This window comes from Mytilus galloprovincialis, chromosome 14 (assembly GCF_965363235.1).
Source record: "Mytilus galloprovincialis chromosome 14, xbMytGall1.hap1.1, whole genome shotgun sequence".
Lineage (NCBI taxonomy): Eukaryota > Metazoa > Mollusca > Bivalvia > Mytilida > Mytilidae > Mytilus > Mytilus galloprovincialis.
Window position 1 is genome coordinate 61,378,653 of NC_134851.1, and position 18,405 is coordinate 61,397,057.

The 18,405-nt window shown below is 31.2% G+C and overlaps 1 protein-coding gene across 3 annotated transcripts in view; it reads left to right on the forward strand.

Annotated features, from left to right (window-relative positions):
- The window catches only part of LOC143058436 (dnaJ homolog subfamily C member 13-like), a 72,754-nt gene extending 54,672 nt beyond the window's left edge, over positions 1-18,082 (forward strand). For 2 of the 3 annotated variants that reach the window (XM_076231922.1, XM_076231923.1), the window contains 17 exons: positions 905-1,084; positions 2,114-2,287; positions 2,847-2,960; positions 3,683-3,799; positions 4,506-4,559; positions 4,848-4,974; positions 5,775-5,866; positions 7,163-7,262; positions 7,548-7,622; positions 8,377-8,659; positions 9,383-9,599; positions 10,094-10,273; positions 11,199-11,339; positions 12,009-12,149; positions 12,581-12,680; positions 13,904-13,915; positions 17,450-18,082. In XM_076231922.1, the coding sequence (XP_076088037.1) occupies positions 905-1,084; positions 2,114-2,287; positions 2,847-2,960; positions 3,683-3,799; positions 4,506-4,559; positions 4,848-4,974; positions 5,775-5,866; positions 7,163-7,262; positions 7,548-7,622; positions 8,377-8,659; positions 9,383-9,599; positions 10,094-10,273; positions 11,199-11,339; positions 12,009-12,149; positions 12,581-12,680; positions 13,904-13,915; positions 17,450-17,562 (2,220 nt within the window). In that variant the 3' untranslated portion in view covers positions 17,563-18,082. The remainder of the gene's footprint in view (positions 1-904; positions 1,085-2,113; positions 2,288-2,846; positions 2,961-3,682; positions 3,800-4,505; positions 4,560-4,847; positions 4,975-5,774; positions 5,867-7,162; positions 7,263-7,547; positions 7,623-8,376; positions 8,660-9,382; positions 9,600-10,093; positions 10,274-11,198; positions 11,340-12,008; positions 12,150-12,580; positions 12,681-13,903; positions 13,916-17,449) is intronic. The other variant, XM_076231924.1, reaches the window with a different exon arrangement.
- The last annotated feature ends 323 nt before the right edge of the window (positions 18,083-18,405 follow it).

Here is an 18,405-nt window from a genome sequence, read left to right on the forward strand (position 1 = left end):
CAAAAAAAATGCAAATGCAAAGGAGCAAACATGAACTGCAAACATGTAAATGTAAAAAAATATTACGTTACATGTGGAAGCAAGTGTCACCTAGGGCTAGAGTACCCAAATATATTCAGATATGCAATTAAACAAAATAATATATATTTTCAATTGTTTGTCTGTTTTTTTTATCCATTTAATTGTAATAATAACAATTTGTGACACTAATATTAAAGATTGTGATAAATGTTTGTTTAAATTTAACCCATATGATGCAATAACATGTATGGTCAGCTCGTACAGGACCATACCTGTACACTCATACGGTCCGACCGTACGTGTATGGTCGGACTGTACGAGTATACGTATACGGCCGGACCGTACACGTATGGTCCGAATACTCATATGGTTTGGAACATATATATTACTTTTCAGTTCTTTGTCAACTCTTAAGGAAATGTGTTTAAAGAATAAAGGATGCAACTGTTTTGGACATTAGTTGATTTGAAGTCGAGTGTAAAAATATATTTTGGATGAAGAAAATTTTTCAGCATATCAAAAACTTTTTAACAGTCAGTATAACAAGTTGAGTTTAATTGCACATTCCAACGTGGTGACAAAAAGAAAAAACTTTCTAAATTTTCATAAATCAAAAATTATCTTTATACTGTATTCTCTAAAAGACATTTTTACTGAATCTACATTGAAGATACAGTGTAACTTGCCTGATCCTACACACAGGGGGACCAGAAAACAATGTTGGATTAAGCAGGGTGTGGGAATACTCAGGTTTTTTCCGCAAGAATAGGCATACTATGGGACCAGGATAATGTGTCAGTTAAAGTAGGATGTTGCAATACTCAGATGCCGGATTAGGCAGGATACACTTTATTTGCTACTACATACAATTATAATTTTTCAGAACCTGCCAAAATTGTGTTCTGAAGTTGCACAGTGTATTAGTGCCTTTTCTGTGGACTTCTGGTTGCAGACCAATCTCTTCCAATCAGGTGTGCTATACCATTTACTGCTGTACTTGTTCAATTATGATTACACATTAGAGGAGGGAGGTGTAGAGAAGAGCGGAGAAAGTAACCAACAGGTAAAATAGTTTTTTACATTTAACAAGTGCTGTTTGGAAAGTTGACTGAATAATTTGTTTTTAGAAAATAAGCTAATTTACTAGAATGAGATCAGTTTAAAAAATTTGATATTGCTTTAGTGACATTTTACATGTTTTATTCTGATTTTCATCAGTTATTTTTTTTTGATAGAATTTTTAAGAACAGTAGTCAGTGATATAGAGAATTATTACTTTTGCCTATGATTTTTAGTAAATTTACATGAGAGCAAATCACCATCAACTAATACTATGAATACAGATATAAGTCAAAGTTACTTATAAAATGGTACCCAATTGAAATCTTAAAGTTTGATCTGTCTGTGTCATAAGGCCTAGGGTAACAGGAATGACTGAATAACACTGTTATTATCCAAATAACACTTGAAATTTTAATATTAGCACATATTGGTGACTTTTAAATATTGATTATTAAATAATAATATATTATCGATGTATTTTATAACTTCATTACAAATGTTATTCTGATAATAACAGTGTTATTCAGTCATTCGAGGTTCTGTGTGCCACTTGTGTTTACTTTGCACAGGAAGTTGCCAATCAGTTAGCCTGTCTGTGTGTCAAATATTTTTTTCTAATGATAAACATTGAAATTTTAAAATTGAAATATTTGATCAGTAATATAAATTCAGAAATTATTGCAAGGTTTTTATGCCCCATTTATTATGCCCCATTTTATATGGGCATTATGTTTTCTGGTCTGTGCATCTGTTCGTTCTTCCATTCATCCATCTGCACTGCATCAGGTTAAAATTTTTGGTCAAGGTAGTTTTTGATGAAGTTGAAGTCCAATTAACTTGAACCCTAGTACACATGTTCCCTATGATATGATCTTTCTAATTTTTATGCCAAATTAGAGATTTTCCCGCATTGCTACGGTCCACTGAACATAGAAAAAGATTGACGGATGGGGCATTCATGTACTGGGGACACATTCTTGTTTCTAATGATAAACAATTGAAATTAAAAAATTGTGTTTACTTTTTACAGGAAGTTGCCAATCAGTTAGCTCGTCTGTGTGTCAGAGCTTGTGGTCGATTGGGTGGATACTTCCCAGAAAGCTCAGGACTAGAAACACCAGAAAATGTTCCTGTCAAGAAATCATTGTCAGCCATATTGACTCCATATTTGTCCAGAAAACTGTCTCAAGAAAACCCATCAGAAGTAAGTATTAATATGGTGGAGGATTTGGAATTTATTTTAGTTAACAACAAATATTTAGGGACAGTAGTCAGAAAAAAATCTATATGAGATACATTATTTTCATTTAAATGAATAATAATTTCAATATCAATTTATCTTTTTCCAGAACTAAAAAATATAAATTAAGGTTTGTATGCACCAGCTGCAATGCAAAAGAAGCATTAAGCTGTTATCCTTGTCAGTTAGTTCTCATTTCATCTACTTCATTGTATCAACCTTATAAAATAAAGTATTGCATTTGATAGATTCACAAGAAATTATTAAATCTTGTTAGTTACTTGCACAAGGTCACTACCATGAAAGTTGATACTTCTCCTTCAAGATTTGAAAGATTATACTAGATATATACATTTTAATTTTTAAATAAACCTTTCATGTAAACCAGCAGCTCTTTTGACTTTATCTAAACCAGGATGTAAAATGACAAAAATCATCTAAAAATTGGTATCCCACAAATAATTATTAATCCACATTAGCTGTTTACGTCCCACATGTAAATTCAATATTTGATGTTTTTCAGCTGCTGAAATATCTGAATTGTAACACAGAAAATCCGTACTTAATATGGGACAATGCCACCAGGGGCCAGTTAAATGAATATCTTATGGACCAACAGCAAAATGTTATAAAAACGGTATGTATATTTACCAAAATTGGAACTGGCTTGTTTATATTAACCTATATTAATGATTATAAAAATAATAAGGAGATGTGGTATGATATGAAAAGACAACTAATCACCAAAGTTCAAATGAAATGGATGAATATATAAAAAAGAAGATGTGGTATGATTGCCAATGAGACAACTATGCACAAAAAACCAAAATGACACAGACATTAACAACTATAGGTCACCGTACGGCCTTCAACAATGAGCAAAGCCCATATCGCATAGTCAGCTATAAAAGGCCCTTATAAGACAATGTAAAACAATTCAAACGAGAAAACTAACGGCCTTATTTATGTAAAAAAATGAACGAAAAACAAATATGTACCACATACACGAACGACAACCACTGAATTATTGGCTCCTGACTTGGGACAGGCACATTATAGGCAACTGTATGGCCTTCAACAATGAAAGATGTTGGTTTAAGGTCAATGTGAGAGTTACCAAACAAAACAAAAACAACCTAAAATAGACCTTATAGAGATCACAATGTACCTTCAGAGAATAACAATTTGACCATCACAGATTGATAATAAACATAAAAGATTGGCAGTTGCTAGGGTTTATCTAGTTATGTCAGATCTGATTTATTTCAATTGTCGATGTCTTAGTTAATATTTTCAGTAGACATTCCTTGTCCTATGACGATGCTGTTGCCATAAACACATTATTGTTGATATTTTCAGGGAGAATGTGATCAGAACTATGGAGCTGATTTTGTTTACGATATCCATGCCAAAGAATTGATAGTAGGAGAAATATTTGTTAGAATTTATAATGAGCAGCCAACTTTTCCTTTAGATGTAAGTAGTATATTATCTTGCAGAGCCTCCTTTTGGTTAAAATATTTTCTGGCAAGTGGTTCTGTGTAGATTATTGCATAAGCATACTGTAAATTCAGAAATTATTGCGTGCATTTATTATTGCGATTTTGTCATTTTACACTTGAATGCGATTTTAATTTTTACGATTTTGAGAAAAGTCATGCTTAAGTCAGTTCAAATATTACAAAATGCGAGTTTTAATTATTGCGTTTACAACTCAGTCGCATTATTCGCAATAATAAAAAACCTCGCAATAATTTCTGAATTTACAGTAAATAAACTGATAGCTGTTGAAATGTTAGTTATTTTTTATAACCCTTGTAAACAAAGTTTTGAAATATATAAGAATAACTGTTTCTGTCTGTTTGTCTGCAATTTATGGATATTGATGAATCTTTACTCAGTTCCTCCAACCTTAATTCCTTCAATACTATTTCTACGATTGTTTTTCTTATCTTTGGTTAAAATGATTTTATATGTTGCTTCATGAAATATGAGACACTTACTTGATAGATATAAAATAATGTGAGTCTAATTTTGAATATAAAATATATCAAAAATTAAAACATACAAATACCAAACTCAAAATTTAAATCAAAATTCCTTTATCAATTGACAAAATCAAAAGCTCAAACACTTCAAATGAATAGAAAACAACTATCTACATATTTTTGTTTCTTTACAGAATCCCAAAGGTTTCACAATAGATCTCCTAGATTACATGGGATCTCAAGCTCAGGTAAAATATTAACTTTGTTCTGCACTTGCACTGTGAGAAAAAAATCATCATCAATCATTGCCTAATTACTTAAATTTGTTTTAAATCAAATCATTGAAAATGGGTTTTTTAAAATATCTCTTTAAGTTGTTTTAGTTTATTTTGAATGACTGTATGGTCTAATGTTTATGTGTTTGCATCAAGGGTAGGGACATGGCAGGTTTTGTACCATGGAAACAATTGCTGGAAAATTTCGAATGAACTGGATGATGATATCCACTATTTACTTAATTGTTAAATTCCTTTCAGTATCTTCACTCACTAATGATGTTGCAACAACAGAGTCAAAATTCTAGTCAGACAAAGCAAGGAGACCGTCTTCAACATGTGGAAATGGCTTTAGAAGGTCTTCGTAATGTAATAAAAAATAATCCAGGTAAGTAACCATAGAGCATATGATTTGGATAGGTGTCTACCATATCTTTTATATAGAATAGATGAAATAGAATGCAAGTTTTTGGGGGATATTATTTTTTTTTTAATTTGAGAATTCAATGTACAGTGAAACCTGGCTTAACCGAATCCTGCATAAACCAAAAACCTGTATAAACCAAACATGTTCTTAAATACCGTCATATCAAATTGTATGTTTGTGAACTTGATAAAACCGAACATTGGCCAATTCGATCAAAATCGTAAGTCCCAAAGAGGTTCGGTTTGAACCGGTTTCACTGTAAGTATTTTTGAAACTATTGAAGCTACATGTATATCAAGCATTGCAAATTATTTCAATGGATGTGTAATTAAGTAAGTATGATATTCAAATAATAAAAGAGAAACAAATAATTGTTCTGTAATGAAAAATGCCTGAGTAACAAAATATTAAGAAAAGCGAGAAATTTATAAATAGTCAATTTAATTTTTGACTTAAAGGATTATGTTAACCTGTTGTTTAAGGTGGTACCCAACACTTTGACTAAAATTAATTTGGCTCGTTTAATTTTCTTACAATTTTGACAAAATATTTACTCTGACCTTTTGAAAAAAAATGAACCAATCACTTTCACAGAAAAATTTCATTGGATATATAGCAGTTTGACAAACACTAATTTTAATCTTTGAGAAGCTGAATAATTCCTTAAAAATACAACGTTATTAAAAAGTTTGGCTGATTTTACAGAGTTATCTCCCTGTTGTGTTAGGGGTACCCCCTTAAATTGATATTTCTAATTTCAGGTGTAGAAATACAGTGTATAGGACATTTTAAGTTACTGTTTAGTCTTCTTAGATTAGATGATTGTGCCAAATTACAACAATGTGCTCTCGAGGTAAGTCTAGTTCACTATATTGTTTATATTGCTACAGTTAATAGTAGAAATGAATAAAAATAAAAATTCACAAATAAAAAAATAAATAGGGCATACAGCAATTTTACAGCAGCTCAACAAAAAAAATACCAAAAGTATATAAATTAATTTTTTGATGTAACACGTCTTCTGATTGGCTGACATTGTTTTGTTTATCAGCGCATAGACATAATTTTTTCATGATTTACTACGGTTTAAATGGATTTAACAATTAAATTATAAGTAATGACTGTAATATTTTTTTCTGTCTATTCGAAATAACATAAAAAAAATGTGGTGCACACTTAAAAAATTAACCTGCTAAAGTCATGTGAAACCTCAAATTAAAAAAATGTGTTTTTTATAACAAAATGGATAGTTTTCATTATTAAACTTATGTACATATACTTTTTTCTGAAGAAAATTCTTTAATTTTGTCCACATTTAAAAGAAATTTACCTTTTCTAATTGCTTGCTTTCAGGAAGCAATTCGCGGACATATTTTCCACATGCAAGTAACCTTAGCGTGACCCTTCTTGTAAAAATCGGGTGATCGCAATATGCATGGATCTGTCATTGAAATAAACTGTTATCTGATTTTACATGTTATACACATGCTCAACATCCATGCTTCTTTGTTGATTGTTTACTATAAGGTGACAATCGTTAAACTACGGCTTCAAAACACGACAGTAAATGAGCCACCATATTTTCACATCATGACACACAGAGAGAAAAAAAATTGACATTATACGATATGTTTGAGTAAAAGATGATAAAATCGTGCACAGAGGACTAAGTTTATGATATATACATGCATTGATTCAAGAATTGAATAAACATTATTTTTCACCAGTCACTCGTTTCATATGACACCAGGATTATAATTTAGTACGCCAGACAAATAGGATTTTTATGATCCTGTTTTGTTTAATTTGAAATGTAAATACATATTAACATTGATATAGAGTAAAACAGGTATTATCTTCATTTATTGTTGCATACAAAGTTTGAGTGTCATTAGTTATTCCCCCTTTGTTTATTCTATTTATAGGTTGTAAACAATGTAACCACAAACCAGGAGTGTGTGAATGACATTGCTGCCTCAGAAGTGTTGTCCTATTTACTATCACTAGAGAGTTATTCCCCTTTATTTCTATTTATAGGTTGTAAACAATGTAACCACCAACCAGGAGTGTGTGAATGACATTGCTGCCTCTGAAGTGTTGTCCTATTTACTATCACTAGAGAGTTATTCCCCTTTATTTCTATTTATAGGTTGTAAACAATGTAACCACCAACCAGGAGTGTGTGAATGACATTGCTGCCTCTGAAGTGTTGTCTTATTTACTATTAGCTATTAACATGCTTCAGAACTGTAAGTATATCTCATAAGACTACATAACAATTATTTTTTGTGGTGTTTTTTTTTGTTTCATAAAACTGCATAATGAAAATATTTGATTAAGAATTTATTCCAACATGAGATATTTTTTCATAAATAATTTTGTTTATCTAAAGAAGCCAATATGTGATTGTTGTTGGGTTTTTTTTTATACATAAAAACTTATTTTAGGGAAATGTAAGTATAAAAATAGTTTTCCTATAATTATGTACAGTTTACTACAAGAATTTTTGTAACAACTGCTTTCTTTTGTTACAGGTCGATTATTAACCCTAGAAAGTTTATTTGCTTTAATGTCCAATACAAAAATAGTGAAAGAAGCTATGGCAAAAGGTTTGTAACATTTTGATATTTTCAATTTTCATTAAAATTCCTACTTTTGGTCTACTGTGGATTCACTTATTTTCGTGGGTATCAATTTTCGAGGATTACTGAAAACTTGCATATTGTGGATATTAAATTTGGTGGTTTGACAATCTCTGTATAAAAAGCCTATTGAAAATTTGTAATTCATTGAACATTTGAAATTCTGGTTTACCTGTACCCACGAAAATTGGTATTCAACGAATAATACTGAATCCACAGTATTTGGGTTTTAAAAATTCAAAGTAAAGGGATATCAATCGATGACACAAAGTACATGCATAGCAAAAACACACACACAAAAAAAACAACCAAAGGAATAGAGCTTTTATTGCTGTTCTTCATCTTAAAGTCAAAATGGGGCCTTCAACACAGACCCAAAAAAAATTCTCACCTTCCTGCAAGTTTAAGACAGCCCCTAGCACTGGCTTAAGCAGAATAAAGATAAAGCTTGATGAAAATAGTTATATTTCACTTTCTTACATGTCTTTTCATCCACTTGAAACATTTTTTATCTTAAAACAATAGAATTTTATTACGGAACATACTCCTTCAATGTGTATTACAACAAATGTAGTAGTTTGTTGCTAAAATCAAACCTCTTCACAGATGCATTATTTTGTCTGTTTTGATTTATATGTCCAATACCAGGAAAAAAAGATGGAAAATATTATTATACATTGACTGATGATTTTTCTCACCATGTATTTTATTATTTTTACAGGAGCTGTGATATATTTATTAGATTTATTTTGTAATTCAACAAATCCAAATGTGCGCGAAAAAACTGCCGAACTTTTATCAAAAATGTTATCAGATAAACTTGTTGGACCAAAGGTCCGGATAGTGTTGTCCAAATTTCTTCCTCCGATATTCATGGATGCCATGAGGGACTCGCCTGAGGCTAGTGTTCATATGTACGAAGGAACTCATGAAAACCCTGAATTAATCTGGAATGAGGAATCTAGGGATAAAGTGTCAGATGTTGTGAAAAAATTGAAAAATAAGTATGTATATCTATGTTTAGTGCCTTAGGGGGTAGATTTCACCTTTGAAATAGAAATGTGAAAATGCTTGCAAGTTTAAGCATGGCAAAATCTGAAGGCTAATTTTTAGGTAAAGATTGCTTGAAATGTAATCAAAACCCTATGTCACTGACTTGATATCTAAATTTTCCAAGGCTTATCACTACCTTTTTGATACACAAAATATAGTCCAAGGATCATAACATTCTATACATCCTATCTATGAACATTTGCAGAAATTTATCAATGTAATATATGCTCAGATATTCAAGTCACAAAATGATGTTACCATCTGTCAAGAAAACGTTACTTTTGTAAGGTCCAGGAATCTAATATCTGATTTGAAAATATAAATGATGTCATTGTTAAAGTCATCTTTAAAAAATGGAGTTATCTCCCATTGTCCAGAATCAACTACCACTGCTTACAAGCACTTTGTGAACCTACCCCTTTATGGAGATATAGAGAATAACATTTGTATAGCATTTCCATTAGGCAGTTGTTTTGATTTATTCATTTATCATGCCACTATAATAATAAACAGTTGCCATCTTAAAATCTTAATTGCATACCCAAAAAATTAACAAAGAAATGCAGTACAATGAATAAACAGAATGCAAAGTAAAAATAACAGGTTGAAATGTATGTTGCAATACTTATAATAGAAATCAATATTTTAAAAGATGCTTTATTTCTATTTTTCAGTCATTTTAAAGCTCAGCGAGAGAATCCAGATTCCCGATGGAGTCTACGAGAAGATTTTGCCGTAGTTTATACCGATGTAGCAGGGGAGTTAACTATAGGTGGCGTCTTCCTCCGATTGTTTATAGCCAACCCTGGATGGGTGTTACGGAAACCAAAGGAATTTTTAACGGAGTTGATGGAGAAATGGGCAGAGCTTACAAAAATGCAAAATGCAGATGTAAGAAAAAATTTAGTTCCAAGTTTCACATGTTTTAAAATTATCTACAAAATTTTAAATCTTTTTTTTAAATTGATAAAATAAAAGCATTTTTCTTTCCTCAATGAATCCACAGTGTTATGTCTTTAAAGGAATTCTCTTGAGTTTACACTGAAAAAAATACCTTTTATAAGGATATCCTTTGAAAATTATATAAAGTAATCAATGAAACTGTCATGTACTGTGGATTTATTTATTTTAGTGGGTACCAATTTTCCTGGATTAAGGAAAACTTGCATTTTCAATGATATTTGAATTGGTGGTTTGACAAAAGTCTGCATACAATCTTATAGAAGGTTTGAAATTCGTGAAACATTTAAATTGGTTGTTCGCCATTATCCACAAAATCCTCGAAAATTGGTATCCCATGAATCATAGTGAATTCACAGTATGACTATATTTATCATGTGTTCATCTAAGGGAGATAATATAACTGTTGATTATTTGCTGTATAGGGTGAAGTACTGGAAACCGTGACAACAGCAATAGTTTATTTGTTTACCTCACAACCTGTGATGTTGGATCAGCTTCCACAATTAGGTTACATTCCAAAAGTGTTCACCGCCATGTCTCATCGGAACAATGCCGTTCCACGCTCAGCTATACAAGTGGCTCATCAGCTTGCTCATAATGAGGTAAGGCCCACAATTAGGTTACATTCCAAAAGTGTTCACAGCCATGTCTCATCAGAACAATGCGGTTCCACATTCAGCTATACAAGTGGCTCATCAGCCTGCTTATAATGAGTTAAGTTTTAAGAGGAGGTCCACAATAATTATCAAGTGAAAATGGGCTTTGAGATAAATTTTGAAACTGCAAGGACTCTTAAATCAGTATAGTTTGTGCTCAGTGTATACGGAATGAGTTTTGCCAGACGGTTTTTATGCCCCACCCAGGTTCATTATCTTTTACAGATTGTGCGTACGTTCATTCATTTGTCTGTCTGTATGTCCGTCTGTCCCGCTTCAGGTTAAAGTTTTTGGTCAAGGAAGTTTTTGATGAATTTGACATCCAATCAACTTGAAACTTAGTACACATGTTCCCTATGATATGATCTCTCTAATTTTAATGCCAAATTAGAGTTTTTACCCCAATTTCACAGTCCACTGAACATAATAGTGCAACTAAGGCATCCTTGTACTATGGACACATTCTTGTTATATGTAAAAAAAAAAGAAAAAAAGAAGCAAAGCCCATACTGCATTGTCAACTATAAAAGGCCCTGAAAAAACAAATGTAAAACAATTCAAACTAATGGCTTCATTTATATACAAAAAATGAACAAAAAACATACATGTATATGTACATTAATACATCAACAAACTAGAACCACTGAATTACAGGTTTCTGACTTGGAACAGGCACGTGCATACATACATAATGTGGCAGGGTTAAATATGTTAGCTGGATCCAAACCCTGCTCCTAACCTGGGACAGTGGTGTAACAGTACAACATAAGAAAGAACTATTAAAAAGCAGTTGCAAAAGGCTTAACTCATCAGATGGGTTATAGTTTGTTCTCATGTTTCGTTGTAACAACATGTATATCAATTGTTTCAGATATGTATAAGAAGTATGGCACAGATAGAATGTATTGGTGCTTTAAAAGTTGGTATGAAAGCTAGAAGAGATTCAATTGCCCTAGCGGCTGAGGCATTGGGTAAAATGTTTGATAAAGGCGAAGAAGAACTTGTTTCACAGGTAACATTGCAACCCCTTATATTGATATTTTAAGAAATATTCCTTTGATCTTACTGACTGGTAATTTCCTTTCTCTGCACAAGAAGAGTGATATGAAAAATTATCGCTAGAAACTTAAGGACGCACGTGCACGTATCAACGGCGTCATAGGTCAAAATAGTGATAAATTGATTATCATTGGTCATCTCAACTTGGATGTAAAAAGATGTGGTATGATTACAAATTAGATAATGTTTGCTTTTCTCACTTTCTCAGTACTGGCTAAGGCGAGAAAATCAATCTCTTTCAGATGACCACAGATAATCTATAAATACTACATCTATCTTTCCTAATCCTCAGAAAGCATGCTTTGAATTTTTCCATAATTTTTCTGTTTATATATATTATGAAAATACATGAAAAAAGATAAATATTCAAATAGATGATATATGATATATGCTTTTAATCAGGAAATATTAATTCTGTTTTACATTGAGATGACAGTTCATTAACTCTGTGAAATAAGATACATTCAAAGTAATGAAAAAAATATTAAAAACTACATATAAGGTTTTGAATCAAATAGGAAATAAATAAAGATATTTTATTTGGGATGAGATATTTTAAAAGTTATCATAAAATGAAATATCAGGGAAAAAAATCCAAATAAAATATTGTTCAATTTTTCAGGCTTTAAAAACAGATTTAGTTCCATTCTTGCTAAAATTACTTGAAGCAGGACTAGAAGCTATAGATAATCCTTCGGCAACAAAAGCTCAGATTGTCAAGGCTCTGAAAGCCATGCAGAGAAGTTTATTGTATGGGGAACAGGTAAGGATAATAAAGTATAGGCCGTTAATAAGGATAGAAATTCACAGGATGGGCAGCCACAAAAAGTATAGAATATGATCTGATCTATTAATGACTGAATATAATCGTATCAAAGTGCATGTTAAAGTAATGTATAGAAATGTTAATCTTTCCATGGGGATTAATATTAGGCACTAGTCAAAAACTTAGACTTTTCACTATAATTATTTTCAAAAACTTTATTATAAAGAGTGTAGCTGTTTGATAATAATTTTGAAATTCATCCATCTTAAATTTGATTGAGCGATTATTGCTGAACCTCACATCATGATCAACTTAGATCAATGGAATGTTTTACATATTTAACTCAGATTTTGAACCATAGATCACTTATACATGTAGTATTGAATTATTTAAGTTAAATTATTAACAAAAAATATGTTTATTTATAGATAACTGGTATTTTAGAAAAGTCTACTGTATGGAGAGATTATAAGGATCAGAAACACGACCTATTTATATCAGATACACCGATAGCAGGCTACCTAACGGGTGAGAATTTGTTCTATCTTAATAATACTACTGCTTTAAAAAAGTTGGGGTAAACTGTTTTACCTATGTCTGTCCATCCATCCCATGAATATTTTTCGTCACATCTTTCTCAGGAACTACAATGAGAATTTTTAAAATTTGGTTGTCTGGTTTATACAAGTCAGCTATACCATGTGATGGGTTTTGAGATTCATCGCTCGACAACATGCTGTTTACCGTAATATTTGGTTGAGCAGGAGCTTTTTCAATTGTTATACATGTATATCCATATGTTCCAGTTTTTAGTGAGGTCAGATAAAAATAATGAATAGATACATATTCATATGCAGCAAATTTTCAAAAGAAAAAAATAAAAATACGTATAATTTTGGTGTGTAGATGCATCTTTGATATAATGGACCAAAAGATGAAGTTGTCATTAGTCATATTTCAATGGTTCATTGGATTGACTGTGATTCATTTTCATATTTTTATAGGTACCAATTTTTCATGGCTTGAAAAAAGTTGTGTTTGGATGGATATTGAATTTTGTGGTTTTGCTAGTCTGCTACCTTACAACAATATTATTATTTGTTAAGGATGTACTTAGGTGAGGGTTTGTGAAATTAAAAAAATCAAGAATTTAAAATTGATACTATAAGTCAGAAGAGCATTAGTTAAGGAACAAAATAAGCTTAAAATATTAATAGATCACAGCGCTCCTTTTCGAGATATATGATTTTTAAAATATGGTGTGAAAAAACATACTCAGACTTCAACCTTATATTTGCATTGGTATTATTTGGGTCTCAAATCAAAAGAAAAAAATAAAAAATCTGCTTAAATTTTGGCAAATGACCCTTTATGAGCTACTTAGTCTTATATGAAAAGATAAATGGGTGTTATAGTGCAAAATATTTTACATTCTATTGTATGGAAAAAAACCAAGGATTCCGAACATTTGACACAAATTCAAAAACCTCACCTTAGTACATCCTTAAACATTTAAATTCATGAATCATTCTCACAGAAAAATCCATGAAAAAATTGGTATCCACAAATAATAATGAATCCACATTAGATTAGGATTTTGAAGATTATGATATTAATATGTTTAGTAAATGTGAGGCTTAAACATAGATAAAATAAAATGGTTATTTGGACCAAGAATGATTTTCTTGTTATTGTAAGAGACTTTAGAAACAATAAATGTACTAAACTTTTCTATTGTTCTGTTTTAACAGAAGGAAAAGCAGGTAAATTTTCCACACTTAATTTTACATGTGTGCTGCTTTGTGTATACACAGGATATGTTTACTAAACAACTGTTTACTATTCTTTATACTTCACTTCATGCAGTGCTGTGTGTTTTGAATTGTTTCTAAGCAAAAATAATTCTACTACTTCTTAGGCAGCAACCATTTGATTTTCTGGGGGGGGGGGGGGGGCTATGGTTTTTTTTTCTGTGCAAACTTTTTTTTTCGCCTTTGGCGAAGAACAATCTATTTTTTTAGCGACAAACCGAAAACAATTTTTTTCTTTCAATTTTAGCATTACATATAGTGGCAGCTGAGGGTGAAACAAACAATTTTTTTTTCTCAGGGTCCAAAACAAATTATTTTTTTTCACCAAAACCTGGAAACATCAAATGGTTTCTGCCTTAGATACAATCTGTATAGAAAAAATCTTAGTTGTTCCTGGATCCTATTTTTGACCTGTTTCACCAGAAAAAATATATTTAAAGTTTGGCCAAACAAAAAATGATGATATGTTTCCCGTCACATGCTTTTTCAAAAATGGCCAAAAAATTTAGGCTAGGTAATAAAAATTAGGGTAGGTACAGGTACATTAAACTCGCGTTATTATTTGTTTGGCCTTAAGTCATTTAAAAAAAACAACACAAGTAAAAAATAAGATCATGTCTGAAAATCAAGCACTAGACTCATAATGATACAAATTTAATTGATTGAAATTTTTGATCATCACATAATTAAGTTGGGACCTTAGTAATAAATCTTTATGTGCTCGAAACAAATCCTATAATTTGATTGGTTGATATGTACTCGAAACAACAAATTCTATAATTTGATTGGTTGATATCTGAGTCTGAGTACATTAGTTTTGCTTGAATTTTTATGGCTGCATGGACAGATGTTCTAATTTAATTTGATACAAAGTTCAAACATTAAATATAGAATTGTTAAAAATTTCTTTTTAAATGACATGTATATTAAAAATCGTCTGATGAGCTGTGTCGGATAGAAATGGACCTTATGCATGATCACGAATAAATGTACATGTATAAGATTTTGATTAATTTCAAAACATTCAAAATATACAAAAAAAAATATAATTTTTGTTTGTTTTGTAGGGTTCTTAAAACAATTCAATTTTAAAACAGTTACCTACTTTCCATAATTATTTTTTCAACCCAAAGACAGTTAACAGATGTATTGATATTCATTTACATAAGGTCAATTTCATTTGACGCAGCTCTTATATTAAATATATTATCTGTCATATGGCACAGCAAGTAAAAGTGAATTATAAATTATATGTGAAAGACTGCATCTGGTTTGATCTTTAACAAGTGAATGTATTTGGGTTGGTTCCGAGAAGAATCTATGTTTGTCTGTGTGTGTTTCTTTGGTGAAAGGGTATATGGTTGAAAGATTTTGTATACATGTGTGTTAATCTATTTAACTGATTTGTGTCTGTGTGTGTTTTGAATTAGACATATAATCAGAATAACTTACTAACATTGCATAGATTATGCTATACAGTTGGAAAGAGAATCATAATTTGCATGTAGAAAAAAAAGCTATATATATGCATGATAAGTATCATTAATGATACAAATTTTACAGCGACCAGATGCTAATGTTGACAATAAATTCCTCTTCAGGAATGTTCAAACCCCAAATTTATAAAAATACAAATCTGATACAAAAGCTGAAGAGTTGATAAACGATAAATCAAATTTTTATGGCTTCAAGTCTTGTGACCCTAAATAGTAATTCTAACATGACGTCCTTCAAACGCTTTGAGTACACACCCGTGGTAAAATATGAATATATTTCCTGGGCTGTTCCGATTGTACTCCCACGTCTTATGCTTTTTTATGAATGAGATACCCGACGTCATAGAACGACGACGTTAGAATAGAAGCTATTGCTCGGGGTAAAATATTTGTCATAAAGGACCAACCCGTGGTAAAATCACGATATATTCCATCCCCCATGAATTATTTCTTAAATAGTGATTAAGTTTGGGTCTGTAAGAGAAAGTCATACAGTTTACTTAGCAAAGGTGAGACTAACCTTTAGGAGATTTTACCCCAAAATAATGAATCTTATAGGATTTCAAGCTTTGACCAACTTTTAACACTTTTTTTACCGTTGCCAAAATATTTTTACATATCTCAGCTATGTGCAGCTAGATAATCTATATTTGTGTCAGTAAAGAGATATACTACATTGGCCTATCATAGAATGCAGTACAATTATTATTTTCCTGATTCTCTTGTGAAGATTGTTACAAAGAAGACTTGCATAATTCAAAGGAGTAGGTTAGTAAGACCCCTTTTTGGCCCCAAAATATAGCAGTTTTACAAAATTGTGAAAATGTAATCTTTTAGCTATTTACTGGAAAGTAGAAGGCTTCTGCTACATAAATATGGGCTGTTTTGACAATACAATGCACATATATCGGGTACTAGCATCATTAAGTCATGCCTAATTACTGAAATCTTCGCAATTTTAGCATTTTAGTTCAATTTTAGACGGTTTCCATCTTAAATGAAAGTGGCCGCATTAGTGTTCATTCATAATATTTAAATTTAAGTTGTATTTGATGATAATACATAACATATATAAAGGTTGAGGATGAAGAATGTTGCGTCCACTTTCATTTTTGACAAAAAACATCTGAAAAGTGACGTTTTTGGGCATATTTGATAGATTTTATATTTAAGCTTGAATTGGAGCGTTTTTAATGACTAAATCAGTTAAAATCTTTCACATAAACTAATTGAATCAATTGAAATAGACACTTAAGTGTTTAAAAAGTGTCCAAAATCTTTCGTTAGATGAACCTGAAATTTGAGGCCAAAATCAGCCCTCATTGGACCTACTCCTTTCTTTTTGAATGAAAACAACTGCATGATAAAAAAGCTTTAGAACGCATCTTCTGGTATTATACTAGTAACTGCATGAACTTTCATATCAGCCCTTCTTACAGAAATTAATTAAGGCTGCTTCTGGCTTTAGCTCTAAAAATAACTGAATACTCCAAATGTATATATTTTGTAATTTTATATAGAAGGAACGAAATAAAGTATTCTTATAGTAAATTGAAGATTGTACTATACCTTTCATGAGCTGCTAGTAGCTATTTATCAACACCTTTGTAAATAATATTAACATGTTTATAAATATATAAGAATCCTTCTTCAATGTAATATTTTATTCCAAGCTTCTCTATTCTGAAATGAAATGATGATTTCAAAATGGTTATGAAATATTCTTAAAATGAACAGCTATCATGTTTGATATGAGCAATAAAAAGTTAAAAATATATAAGTACTTGTAGACAAAAGTTCTCTATGATGCATGATACTGATAATTACAGTTGAGACATGCCTTGTAGGTAATGAGATAAAACAGTGAAACAGCATAAAAAAATTATGAAATGCTGGGTTTTTGTTGTCTTGTTCTTCTCAAGAGGACCAAATGTTGATTTAAACCATGAAATGGATGACAATTGAATTAAATTCTTTCTATTTTTTTTAGGCCCGACAGGACCAAGTGTTGCTGGATATCTAACCGCAGGAACAAGGTCCACAATGCCGGACCAGCCCCCACCAACAGATAGAGAAGAGAGACATAATAGTCTACTAGACTAGAGACTCAGTTTCTAATCAATTTTATTAAAAAATGGAGCAGAGTAAGAGAGTTCAGCATTCATATTCAACAGAACAAATTTGATATTTAAAGTGCTAGTCTTTGTGTAAGGCCTGTTATAGAATTATACGCATTGGAGTATGGGAGGCTTTTTTTAAGACCCTTAGTACTCGGTGTATTACTTTTATCCTGAAATGAAGCAGAGTATGAAACTTCAGCATTCATATTTAAATGAACAAATTTGATATTTAAAGTGTTAGTCTTTTGTGTAAGGCCTGTTCCAGAATTATACGCATGGGGTATGGGAGGCTTTTTTAAGACCCTTAGCACCTATAAAATATTATTTTTCATTTCAATTAACAATTATTACATAATTCTAAGGAAAATATGACCACCCCTTTGTGATTATTTTAAGTGCTACAAATCCCCACCCCATAAAATTTTTGACACACCCCTCAGAATAGGGAAATTATTATGTATTGTAAAACCAGTGCCAGCTTTTGTCAGTTATTTAATATTATTTTTTTATTTTTTTAATTGATTGCGAAATGTGGTGCAAATTAGCGAAAATGGTGTGCAAATCTACAATAGTGCTGGAATGTATTTTAATAAATATGAGATGATTTTATTTTTGCCCCAGATCGTCCCACTCAATAAAAGAGAATTAAGTGCTTTTCTTTCAAATACACTGTGCTTAAACGGCCGTGGGTAACTTAAGTTACCCACAGCCCAAGATGGCGGACTCTAAACTCGTTGAGATGATAGCTGATACGAAATCTACTTTTTGCAACGTTTTCCATGATCTACGCAAGTATTGATAGGATTTTAGAATAAAGAAATCACTT